At 35.6% G+C, this 13,879-nt stretch overlaps 1 protein-coding gene across 1 annotated transcript in view; it reads right to left on the bottom strand.

The window, feature by feature from the left end:
* Positions 1-13,879, bottom strand: part of ANO3 (anoctamin 3) — a 284,046-nt gene that overhangs the window by 209,544 nt on the left and 60,623 nt on the right. Inside the window, exon 2 of the mRNA XM_090263144.1 lies at positions 10,167-10,238. Coding sequence (XP_090119270.1) covers positions 10,167-10,238 — 72 coding nt within the window. The remainder of the gene's footprint in view (positions 1-10,166; positions 10,239-13,879) is intronic.

Raw genomic sequence — 13,879 nt, forward strand, 5'->3', positions numbered from 1 at the left:
ATATATTTGTATTAATATATTAAGTATTTTCTTGGTTCTAGTTTGCTATCCACACCATATTAAAGACACATATAAGCTCTTAAAAAGAAAACAAACATGTGCTGTGATAAATGGGGGTGTGGAAGACAATTCAAAAATTGCTTCCCCCAAAAGTCTATGTTTCCTGGACACAAGCAACAGGACAACAGAATTAAGCAGATTAGTTCTGCTGATATTCTCACTGTGTGCTCAGAGAAGCCTTCTGAAATGGCATTCCTGATGGATGTAAGACTAAGAGAAAGCAATAGAGGAAAATAGCAGCCTCCACCTCCTTCGAATCTGGCCTGACATGGTTTTACCACATAATATTTTGAAGAGACAAGAACACAAAATAATTTGCTTAAGGAGACAGCATCAAGAGAAGACAGATGTATGGATCAAAGTAGGTGGTTGGTGATGAATTAAACAACAGTTTGTGTCTTATGTCCCTACAAAAACTTAACAAATATTTCTTCAAGTTGCCTATAGAATCAGGTCCATTTTCATTGGTTTGGCTCAGTGGATTGAGCGTCGGCCTGCGAACTAAGTGTCGCTGGTTCGATCTTCCAGTCAGGGCACATCAGAGAAGGAAAACTCTGACTCCAAAAAACCTCCGCTGCCTTGCGGCATACCTCTTCAGGGGAAAGGCTAAGGGAGTAAACCCCGACAGAAAATCCGGAGCCGGAGTCCCTAAGGCGGTTTGACGTTGTAGTCAACACCGGCAACTCCTGCGGCGCACCTGAAGCCAAGCTGTATTGACTCCGTCTTTCCCTTGGACCCTTCAGCTGCGAAGAGAGGGGGGGTCTGCTGCATGGGCAACAGCAGACCCTCCATATCACCCTGCCCAGGCTCTGTAGCTTCAGCTCCACTGGAGAGGACACTCCAGCGTCATCGCAAGATGTCGATTCAACACGGGAGGAGACAGATACCGTGTCACTCCCGAGTCGGACTGCACAGCCATTCTCGGCGGTGCAGATAGATAGACTCTTAAGAAGCTACACCATCGTCTCTCGAGACGGACGGCTGCCGACGACCAGCCAGGGAGCTCCATGACCTGCTCTCAGCATTTTTCAATCTTGTTTCTAAGACTCTCTACAAACTCTTACGATCCTACAATGTTTTTTGTTTTTTGTTTTTTTTTCCCTCGCAGGCCTCTCTGCTTTTGCTGTTGCTGTTTCTTCCTCTTGGAATCTTCATCCTAAATCTTTTGTCTTGCTCATGACTTTTCTCAACCCTTACCCCATCCTTCAAGGCCCTAGAGTGATGCCATTTCTAGGATGAAGCCTTACTTTATCCACATCCACCCACTACATAACCAGTTAGATGTGGATTCAACCTCCTTTAATTCCCATAGATTACAAATAACCCTATTTCATGGCTTTTTTTTAAACCACGTTTTCTACCATGCCTTATATGTACAGCGTGGGGCAAGAGTAGGTTTATAGTTGTTAATGTGGCTCTTTTTTTATTTACTCACAACTGTAAACTCACTTTTGCCCCACCCTGTATATAAGGTTTTGAAAGTAGGCTCAGACTTTTCTCTTAGTTCAGAAGAAATACTTTAAGGAAGACTTTGTGTTGACTTATTTTTCTATTTCTCATGGTCCCTAAAAGATGGTTTGACACATAAAAGCTAATCAAATACACATTTACCTGATCCTCAATTATTGTTTTTTATTTGTCAAAGGAGTCTAATAAGACATTCAAATTCAGTTTACTAATTGCCTTTCAAAAGTTACATGCAAGACTGTGGCTTTGCACTGCTTTGTGATTTCATTTTTGCCAGGCAGGTAATTTCATAAAGACTGTTTTTGCTGTGACTTTTCTCTGAAAATCTAAGAATGTTATAATTAATCATTTATTTCTATGCCTGCTCAGTTGGTTGTGGGGGAAGGAATCACTTAAACTGATACTCTGGTTATATCAACCATTATGCCACATTTGGGTGCTTCTGAGCAGCGCTGATACTCAGCTGGTGCTCTGGGTGTGGTGGTACTAGTTTATGGCTAGAGTCTTCGGACAGCTGGATGCCTCTGGCTGACTGGCCTAGGACTGTGCTATATTGATTGCTTGGGTATTTGCCAATAGCAGGTGAGGTGAAGGTAGCTTTCGTCGTAACTTATTTACTTTTCAGAGATAATATATTCTTGACTCCTGAGAAGCTGGAGTGACTGGTTGTGAATACATTGTGTATCTATTTGAACATAACCAGTTCAGCTGGAGCAAGGAATGTGCTTGCTGGCTTGTCATTCTTCCAAAGAAATTAACATAATACTGAGCAATGTTTTTAAAAGATAGCATGCATACATTTTATTTACTAAAATAAATGTTTCATATATTGTTTATTGCTAAAAGCAGACTGCAAAGAATATCCAGTGTGAGATCAACTTCTGCAAAATATTACATAGCATAAGATATATCTGTAATGATAAAACTCAAAATATAGCTAAGTGTGCATGGAGGAGATATTGATTTTGTTTTTTTTTCATTTTGCTTACCAGTATTTTAACCTTATTCTGCATTCATTTTTAAAGGAAATTATATTCTGGGTTGTCTTTAGTCACAGTATAATTAAGAGCCTGAAACTTTTGAAAGTGTCCTGCTTTGGACAGGAAGTTATGTGGTCATATTAACAATCAAATATGTATTAATTATGTTAGAAAAATAAATGTAAAAAACAAAATGAAAAATGATAACAAGTATTTAAAAATGATTTGAATACAAAATATTATCATGCTTTTCCAATCCAATTATAGCTCAGACTTACAATTGAAAAAAAGTTGACACTTTGCCGTGGCATTTCCCTTTTAAACCCAGCAAAGAAATTCAGATGAAGGGCACTGTTTTGGGGAGTTTAAAGCCTACAAAGTTACCCTGGTATATAAATTGGCACGCTGTCCAACGTGGATGCAATAGATGCTCTTTAAGATCTGTTACACCCCTCGTGTTCTAGGATTCTTATCTGCTGGAAGAGAATTTTATGTTCTCTTACTTCATAAATACAATCCTTATGACCGGTTTTACCAGGTTATTACTCTTTCTCCTCTGAAGGAAAATTGTAGAAATAGTACAAAAAATCCCCTTGACTCCATCTGCTGAAAGAAACTTTGTGGTAATCTGAACTTGTGTACAGTCTGAAATTAGACACTATAATATTATATAGAGAAATAAATTTACCAAAACAAAAGTTATAGGATGAAAACACTATTGAATTTTATTTAACTAATGACACAGCATTACATTTACTTTAAAAGCAATGTTGGCAACTTGAAACCATTTATGTATCAATAATCAATGTCAATTACAACCTTTGTATTCATTGAAGTAAATCTAAGAAATCTAGATTAAGCGCACTGTATAATTGATTACATCATGTCACCTTGAAGAACTTCCAGCAAATCAAACTCTATATCATACAGGGTAAGGCAAACGTAGATTTACAGTTATGAGTATGCACAACACAGTTTATTCTTGTATTATTAATGTATTATTTTTCATACCAACAATTGTAAACCTACTTTTGCCCAACCCTGTATAATGTTTTTCTTCTTCCCTTTATAAATTTTCTCTAAGTAATAAAAGAAAGCTACATATTTTCTTTTCGGTATGTTTAAAATATATATATTTGAAATCTTTGAGCCAAATTCAACCAGGATATATATTTTTAGTCTTTGCAAGCTTTATATCAGGAGAAACAGTACATCTTTGCAATTACTTAAGATTAGAAAGTAAATGCTTATGTAAGCCCAGTTCTAAGTCTTCCAAGTTTGTGGTGTTTTATTGTAAAACAATTACTGAAAATTTGGAAAAATTTTATAGTGTTACATTTTGCACTATAAAAACAAGGATTTGCATATGGTCTCTTTCAGGAAATTTTGCCTGTTAACTCTAGTGACTATATTTTCCAGTCGCCAAATTAGATTTTGTCATTTGGAAGTCAGTAAAATTAGCTAAGGAAAACAGAAAAGAGACTGACATCAGATTGATAAAAGGGACTTCATCCTAGAATCACATACCTAGGAAAGATATAATTTATTCTCAAGTATAGGAATACATTTGAGAGTTTTCAATAATTTGAGGAATATATAACATACATAATTTGTTTGATTAAACACTTACGGAAAGACTCTACTAAAAAACAAAAAAGTAAGATGAATCAGGAGAGAGACCTCAAGATAAAACAAGAAGAATAAATATTGTAGTATACAATGTTTATCTATTTATATATCTGATTAAATTCAAGTTAATAGTACACTTTTTCCAGGGATACATATCATAGAGCTATTAAAATATATTGAATAGAAAGGGAACACTATAAAAGAGTTTTATTAGTTGTTAATTCTCTCAACAAATCCAGGTAGTTGGAAGTGGGGGAAGGAAAATGTTACAGGAGTATAATGAGAGATGGGAGAACGAGAAAAGAAAAGTGTAAAGTGAAAATAATCCGAAACCTTCTTTTAATTGGGAAGGGGATCAAATAAGAGTCCAATGGAAGTATGTACTTTAATAGACAAAACAATTTGTTTGAAAGCATCTGATTATGAGGACAGGAAAAAAATGAATATAATACTTAATGAATGTGAAAAGAATGATAATTTGTCCTAGGAGAAAATATGAAATATATTGCACCTTAATCAAACCAAGATAAATAAGGTAAAGGAAAATGCATACACAACAAAAGACATAAATAACAAGTTCAAAGCAAGAGACAGTGAATAAAATCAAGTATATCAGCAAATGTTTCAAATATAAACAGATTCATTTATTCCACTAAAAGACAGAGACTTATATTTGATTAAAATCAAGATATGTACAGTATTCCTTCACTTGTCACGAGTATTACATTCTAGACACACACACACACACACACCCTGCGATAGGTGAAAATCCACGAAGTAGGAACCTTACATTTATTTTAGTACTTATATATATTTTAAGGCTTTATAAACCCTTCCCACACATTAATAAACCATTCCCAGTCCCTTATTAACCTTTTCCACACTTTTATAAACACTACTTATATTCTTAAACATATTCTACATTCTCAAACCTACGTAACTTTAACAACATACATATACAGCACTGCAAAATCCCACAATACAGAGGAAAACCCGCGATAAATAATTAAATATAATATTTTTAAAAATCCTGTGACACAGTGAGGCCGCAATAAGTGAACTGCGATATAGAGAGGGACTACTGTACATTGAAATGAATAAAGATATTTAAGGCAAAATAATAAATTGGTGGGAAAAATGATTCGAGATAAATGAAAATTAAAAGGTAAGCAAGTTTAACAATATTAATATCATTCAAAATGAAATTTCACATTAGAAGGATAGATATTAAAGAGACATTGAGTAAGGATAAAGGTATAATATGTAAGATATAACAGTCATATATTTTATGTATCAAACCATATGGCTTTGAACACGAAAGTAAAACTATTAGACAATGAAGAAATTAGTAAGATTGTGATTGCAATAGAAAACAATATATGTTTATAAAAATTTAAACAATATAGTACACCAAACAAATGAATGAAACATCTATATGATTTACTACAATTAGCAAACCTCATTTAACAGAAGTTGTATTATCTTTGTATTTTATGTACATTTAGAAACATTGAATATGTGCTTTGTCATGTCTACCTGTGTTCAGAATTTCCTTCCTTGTATGGTTCCAGGTTAATGCATAATAAAAGAGAAATGTGTTCAAGACTAGGCATGCTGAAGGGAGGCAGATTCCAGTTACCCCTGTTCTTCCTGGTACCATGTCCAGCGTTTTCACCATAGAAATGCCATGGCACTAGCAGTCACAGAGGTAAGAGCCTTGCCATAGGCTGCTCCACCACCATTCCATCCTGGTCCCACTTCAAATTCCAAAACAGGCTCTGAATTGTCTGCCATATTAGTGCTTCATAATATCTGCTTAGTGCCTTTGCTCTGATCCTCAACATCCCATCTTGGACCATTATTGTCTAACAGAGTATGTTTAAGATATTCACATTAGCAAAAATGGAAAGGAGCCATGATACCTATTGTAATAGGGTATATGGGAAAAGCATTCTTTCATACATGGCTTTGAAATTGTGAAGCATTAGAGACTATTTTAACCAACAATTCATATCCTAGAAGTCTATACAAACAACATAGCCATAAGTAATGACCTGTATGTGAGGGTGTTTATTGCATCATTGGTCTTGATATCAAAACACTAGTTGCAAAACTCATATTCAGCAATATGGTAAGTTATGATTTATTCTATTGCGGAGTCTGATTACTTGAACAGGGGAAAATATATAAAAAGCTACAGACTAGGTTGTTAAGATAGGTGGGTGGTTTAACATGGCTGGATAGAAAAGGAAAGGAAGTGAAGGAAGCCAAAAAGGGAAAAAATAAAACTATATATTCAAAAGGAAGTATGTTACCACAACTATGCATTTATTAAGTTACACAGACATAGGGATAAAACAAAATTAAACATTAAAATTTTTATATCCTGGCCTAAACTACTTTATCCACACCAGCTTTCTCTCCATTACCCAGTACACTCTCTCAAATTGGGTCAGAATATATTGCTTTACCTGCCTCACAAAAATAACCTAAAATACTTCTCTCTGTTACTTCTTTTAGGAATGTTCTTCATCTGTTGTTCATCATGCAAGTTCTCTGAGGCCTAGTTGATGTGCTGCCTCTTCCCTGAACATACCAGTCCACACATAGTCTCTTCTGAGCTTCTTCATTCTTAATAATTCTGCACTTAATAGAATCATGATTTGTTCTCTGATTATCTTATGCCAGTCACTCATGTCTTCCCAATTATTAGTCCTATTTTAGCTTTTCTTCTTTTTTCAACAGATGTATCACCAAATTGTACCTTTAGTGTGGTGATTGCTATGTGTAACATAATGCTTGGTCTTTGGTTTCCAAACAGGGAGACAACTAGGAATGTATGCAGCTTCACCTCAGAAGATCTGTTAGAATTTTGGCTCTGTTACTCCTTAAGAGATATGCTTGAATATATTTTATTTTTTTGAGCCTTAGCAATAAGTCTTTAATGTTTATTACAATGCTTTAAAAGATCCTGACTTTTGGAAAGAGTGCTAATTTTAGCATCACAGAACCTGGCCTTGAATGTGGATGGATACTGTAACCCCTTATCTCATATAGCACTGAACAATTACAATGCTTCTAATCCGGATTTCTACAGTAGGTAGAAATTTTGTGTGTCACTAGTTTTTAAGATCAAGCCAATATCTGTCCATGGTCAAGAGCTCTGTCAATTCAGGAGATAGACCTGATTTCAAGTCTTGGTTTGGGCCCTTTTGAAGGCAGAAGTAGCAAGACCACAGACAAGTTACATCACTTATATAATCTTCATTTACTTTACCTGTAAACGATAGTAGTCTGACCTTATAGAGTTGCTGGGAGGAATTGGTGAACCCACACAAAAATCTTAACAAGGCAGTTGGCATGCAAAATAACTCAGGAAATACCAGTTTCTCTAATATTCTTATTGTAATTAATATTATTCAAGAGCTTGTCTTTATTCATGTGATTCTTCAATGATTTACCATTTCTCCTTGCTAATTTCAATCCCATAATCCTTTTTCTGGATGTGTAGAAACTTCTGATAATACTTTCTTTGGGTATGTAGAACTTAATAGAAGGAAGCCATTTAGAAGCAAAATAATGAGTAATGTTAAATAGTAAAGAAAGAAGATAATAGCAAACTTTATACCAGAGAAAAACTGGCCTACTGTTGTCATGCATAAAAGTGAAATTGGACCCCTATCTTATATCACTCATAAAATTTAATTCAAAATGAATTAAATACTTAAATATAAGCCTTGAAAATGTAAAATTACTAGAAAAAAAACCATAAAGAAAAAGCTCCTTGACATTAGTCTTGACAATGTTTTTTTGGATAACACAAAAAATTGACACAAGTAAAAGCAACAAAAACAAAAATAAACAAATGGAATTTCATCAAACTAAAAAAGCTTCTGCACAGCAAAGAAACCAGCAAAACACAAAGACAAACTGCAAAATTGGAGATGATAATTTTAACAATCTATTTGATAAGGGGTTAAAATTAAAAAAGTATATAAAAAATAATACAACTCAATAGAAAAAATGAACAAAAAATAATTCAATAAAATATGGGCAAGCAACTGAAAAAACATTTTTCCAAAGATTTACAATTGGCCAACAGGTTCATAGATGGTGCTCAGCATCACTAATCATCAGGGAAATGCAAATCAAAATCACAATGAGCTCAAAGAGATATTACCTCACACCTGTTTAAATTGCTATTTTTAAAAATAGAGAGACAACAAGTGTTTGAGAAGCTGTGGAAAAAGGGAACTCTTGTGTACTGTTGATGGGAATGTAAATTGGCACAATTTGGAGAGTCCTCAAAAATTAAAAAAACAAAAAACAAAAAAACTACCATATGATCCAGCATTCTCACTTTTGGATATATATCCAAAGGAAATAAAAAAAAGGCTATCAGAAAGAAACGAACCCCAAGTTCAATGCAGCATTATTCACAATAGCCAAGACATGGAATCGCAAGTCCCCATCAGTAGATGAATGGATAAAGAAAGTATGATATACATATATACAATAAAATATCATTCAATCATAGAAAAGAAGAAAATTCTGTCATTTGTGAGAACATGGTTGGACCTTGAGTACATTGCTAAGTGAAATGAATCAGAGAAAGAAAGACAAATTATGTTCCCACTTATATGTAGAATCTTAAAAAGACAAACTCAGTACAAGCAGAATAAAATAGTGGTTACCAGGGGCTGATGGTGGAGGAAATGGAGAGATTTTGGTCAAAGGGTATAACTTCCAATTAAAGATGAGTAAGCTATAGGTACCTAATCCACAGTATGGTGACTATAATTAACAAAACTGTATTATATACTTGAAAGTTGTTAAGAGAGTAAATTTTAAAAGTCATCATCACTACAACCACTACAAAGGTAATCATGTGAGAGGATGGAGGTGTTAATGAACCTTGTTATATAACCTTACTTAATACATTTGTATAAAGTGAAATTAAGTCATCACATTGTATACCTCAAACTTACTTATGTTATATGTCAATAATATCTTAATAAACCTGGAATAAAATCTTACAAATAAAGTACCAATAAAAGTATGTTTATGTTAGGGAAAATAGTACTGTTTTATGGACTAGCAGTCATAGCATATATCCAGTATATATACTTTCTGAACACACACTTTCATACCATACACACTAGAAAATAGATTCTGTTAAGCCTAGAACCAAGGCAAGACAATGATTTGAAAAGTTAATAGCATTAGCTATGATGGCTCAATGCACTCATCTCAGTTTGGTGTTGGGACAGGGGATCTCTTGGGCCAGAATAAATTCTTCCATGAAAAGTTCCTAACAAGTATTGTCAGCGTTTGCTTCTCTGTTTTTATGTTTTCTTGCTTGAACTATCTACCTTCTGAATGACCTATTCTCTGCCTACCCTTAACAATTTAATTGACATTAACCAATAGCCAATCAATGTTAATCAATAGCCTTGTTATCTTGAGGACTGGACCTCAGTAAGAAGTTGGTTTGCTAAGTATATTTTTAATTTATCTGATTGATTATAATGTGTGGGCTTTTAGAACATTTTTCTGTTTTATGTATACATATGTGTGTACTAATATCTATATAAATTAAACAGCTCCCATATAAAATCTACATTAAATATCTTATATTAAAATGTATAAGTAAGTATATATTAAGTGACTTGCACAGTGCCCTTTTGGTGATTAATTTATTAATAGTTACTATGAGATTACCAAGTTATCATTTTATAATGTAAACACATTTCTTAGAAACAAGTGGTACAGATATTTTTGTATGGATGATCTTGTATTAGACATTTGTAAGAAAAAGCAATTTTACTAGAAGTTTAGAGTAGAACTGAATAAGTTATAGATGTGAATGTGCTTTGCAAGCTGCATGATGAAGTACATTGATAATAATATGTCTATGATGCTGCAAATCTGTGTTAAATTTTCACACCCCACAAAAACTCTGAAGTTGCTTCTTTATTATACTGAAGAGCAAAGTGGTAGGACTGCCTGAAACCCATCCTCAAACCTTACCTTCGTTATATCTGCCATTGGCAGCCCACACGCTCTTCTCAAGCCCACAATGAGATGAGCACTTTTGCAAGCCTGTGTGAGGGAACAAAAGAACAAGAAAAAAAAATTGCTTAGAAACTCAGCAGAGCAGAAAGACAGTAGAAAATCCTTCATTTAAAGAGCCTTGTATGTTGATTATAGCTGCTGTTAAAACTACTATGTGGTATAGGTCAAGTTAGTTATGAAAAAGTATGTGGGAGGACACAGCTTCCAGTTAATTGCATTAGAAATTATTTGCTGTTATGCAAGTTGATTTAGCTGTCATCTCTGAAAGAGCTTAGAATCGTTAGATTTTCCAATTACATTTTCCCTGGGTGAGTAACAGATTCTTTTAATATCTTGCCCTCCATCCTTAAAAGCTGCATATTTCTCTTTGCTTTCTCCCTGTCCTGTTTGGTTTGTATCCATGATAAATCACCAGAATTCCCTGAACCTCTACTTCTTTGCCTCTGAAATTTTGGTCAATGTATTTTTGCTCCTAGAATGCCTTGCCTACCCACCAGGTCAATGGAAAAACTACTTCTGTTTTAAGATATAGCTCCAAGAATACCTTCAAAGGCAATTTTCTAAGTGACATCTCCATTTAGAAATAATAATTCCTTTTAAATATGCATTCCTATAGAAATGTTGTCAAGCCTCAAAAGAAACCTAATAAAATATAATTTACTAGGTTAAGAAACTAGAGGCCCAGAAGGCTCAGTTACTTAACCAAGGTTATGAGACTATGAAAAAGATAGGACAAGACTCCATGTATCTCGTCGTCGGCAGCCGTCCGTCTCGAGAGACGATGGTGTAGCTTCTTAAGTGTCTATCTGCACCGCCGAGAATGGCTGTGCAGTCCGACTCGGGAGTGACACGGCATCTGTCTCCTCCCGTGTTGAATTGACATCTTGCGATGACGCTGGAGTGTCCTCTCCAGTGGAGCTGAAGCTACAGAGCCTGGGCAGGGTGATATGGAGGGTCTGCTGTTGCCCATGCAGCAGACCCCCCCTCTCTTCGCAGCTGAAGGGTCCAAGGGAAAGACGGAGTCGATACAGCTTGGTTTCAGGTGCGCCGCAGGAGTTGCCGGTGTTGACTACAATGTCAAACCGCCTTAGGGACTCCGGCTCCGGATTTTCTGTCGGGGTTTACTCCCTTAGCCTTTCCCCAGAAGAGGTATGCCGCAAGGCAGCGGAGGTTTTTTGGAGTCAGAGTTTTCCTTCTCTGATGTACCCTGACTGGAAGATCGAACCAGCGACACTTAGCTCGCAGGCCGACGCTCAATCCACTGAGCTAAACCAGCCAGGGCAACTCCATGTATCTAGATTTTTAAAATTCCAAATGAAAATTAGAAAAGTAATCACAGGGGTAACCAAGAGTAATTCTGCATTTTCTATTGGGTTGATATATCTTATGAAACTCAACATTATGGAGAAGTAATTAAGAAAATAAAGAGGTAACCAGGCAACAGACGTGCCATTTTTCTAACAATGATATGAGGGATATTATGCAAGGATAAGTTACTTTTGCTTCAGCTGAGCTCTTGAGTATATTAGAGAAGATAGGCTGAGCATCTGCTGGGAATTAGCGCAAAACTTCTATACACCTGTTCTGCAGAAAATACCTACAACTAAAGCTCCTAGCTGTTTGTTCCTGTATGATTGCCAAATTCTGAACAAGTAATACCCTCTGGTCTTATTATAAGGTGGAGTCTGATATATAATCTGGCTATAAAGAAAACAAATAAGGTAAAGTTTAATCATAAAATGCTATATGTAGAACTGTACAGAATCTTATGTACCATGAACCAATCTCTCTCCTCTGGGATTTTAATATGTAATCAAGGGGATGGGATTGATTGTTAAAATCATTTTTAATTTTTACATACTTGGTTATGTTAATGGAATGTGCTGCTTTTTGTTCATATTTCTGTTTTTAAAATCAGGATTAATGTTGCGTAAGGAAAAAGTCAAAAGAAAAATATTAGTAATTGCCTCAGAGACACGGTATTAAACCTTTGAATCCTTATTTTTAAAAATACTGTCTTTGATAGAGCTGTAACATGGCCATAAGTTTTATTAAAATGCCTAGGCAGTTAAAGCACAACTGAAGGTAAAAACATGTCAAAATGGGAACTGATGTCCTTCAAATTCAGAACAATAACCTCATGCAGATCCTCAATGCTGCCAAACGGTCAAAATATATTTCCCTGGTTATCTTATTCTCCCATTCTCTTACAAAACTATTGCATATTTCATTCTGTCACTTCAAACTCTGTCTTCCAACACCTCCCCTCCAATCCTCACTCTCAGCTGGTAATTTCGCTTCCTATTTCACTGAAAAGATGAAAACAATCTGAAAAAACATTCCACAGCTTCTACCCACCTACCAGCATCTGGACTCATATATTCTGACTTCGGGCCTGACACTCGGATGAACTAACTTCACTTCCAACTAAGCCCATCTCCTCTTCTTATACAGTACTCATGATTCCTCTCAGTGACCTCAGGACATCCGCCAAGTAATTGCCCTAAGCACTCTCCTTACAGGATCGAATCCAGTCTCTGCTCCTCCCTCTAGTTGATAACCCTCATCAACATACAAGCATGCTGTTTCAATTCCTGAAAACACAGAAATAACTTTTTTTTTTTTAAAGCAACCTCTCTTGACTCTACTTCTCCTGGTGGCTTCTTCTCAATTTAGTGTTTTCATTTGCTATAAAATTCCACAAAAGTAGAGTCAACAGTCACTATTTTTAATTTATCTTCTTAAATCTTCCACAATAAATTTTTTCTCCATAACTCCACTAACACTACCAAAGACCCCAACAATTTCTTCATTGTCAAAGTCAATGATCAATAAGCTTCCCACTTATTGATGTATTCGGGGCATTTGGCATAATGTCTTGTGCCTTGCTCCTTGGTACACTTTTCTCTCTTGGCTTCCTGGGTCCCACAACATCTTGGCTCTTCTCCAGCCCCACTACACGCTCCTTCTCAGGCTCCTTGGTGAATCCCTCTCATCTCTTGACATGTTAACTCTGGAAAGGCCCATGGATCAACCTTTGTACCCTTCTCTTCTTTATCTCTATTCCCTGCTCTTGGTGACCTCATCCTGTCTCATAGTTTTAAATATTACCTATATATGTATACCTCCTAAATGCACATCTCCAGGCCAGATACCTCTTCTGACTCCAGGCATATATTACATATCTGTCTTCTTCACATTCCATTTGATCTGAAAGAATCACATACAAACTCAACATTCACAAAGGAACTTTCTGACATTTGCTCTCAGACCATATTCACCCAGAGTTCCCTCATCTCAAATGAAGGTAGGTTTGGGTTTGAGAGTAAATGGACAAGAGAGAGATGAATTTAAAATGAAATTCAGCTAATATGATTCCTTTGCTTGAAATTCTTCACTCAATGAGCTCCCATTTCACCAGAGCAAAAGCCCAAGTCCTTGAAATTATTATATGACAACAAGTGTTACAAAGCCTGAAATGACCTTGTTTGGAATTGCAGATATAAAACATCCGTTTCAGGGAATAGTTATCCCATACCACCCTGTTTCCATGTGTAGAGACTTCAGTAGTGTATACTTCAGGTCTCTCTTCCCCTGGAGGAAAATTTTAATTTATTTGGGTTATGTAATTTTCAAGTTTGGGAGAAAAAGGAGCTAGCAATGCTTGG

The sequence above is a fragment of the Furipterus horrens genome, unplaced genomic scaffold (genome assembly GCF_987537825.1).
Source record: "Furipterus horrens unplaced genomic scaffold, mFurHor1.1.pri manual_scaffold_2, whole genome shotgun sequence".
NCBI lineage: Eukaryota > Metazoa > Chordata > Mammalia > Chiroptera > Furipteridae > Furipterus > Furipterus horrens.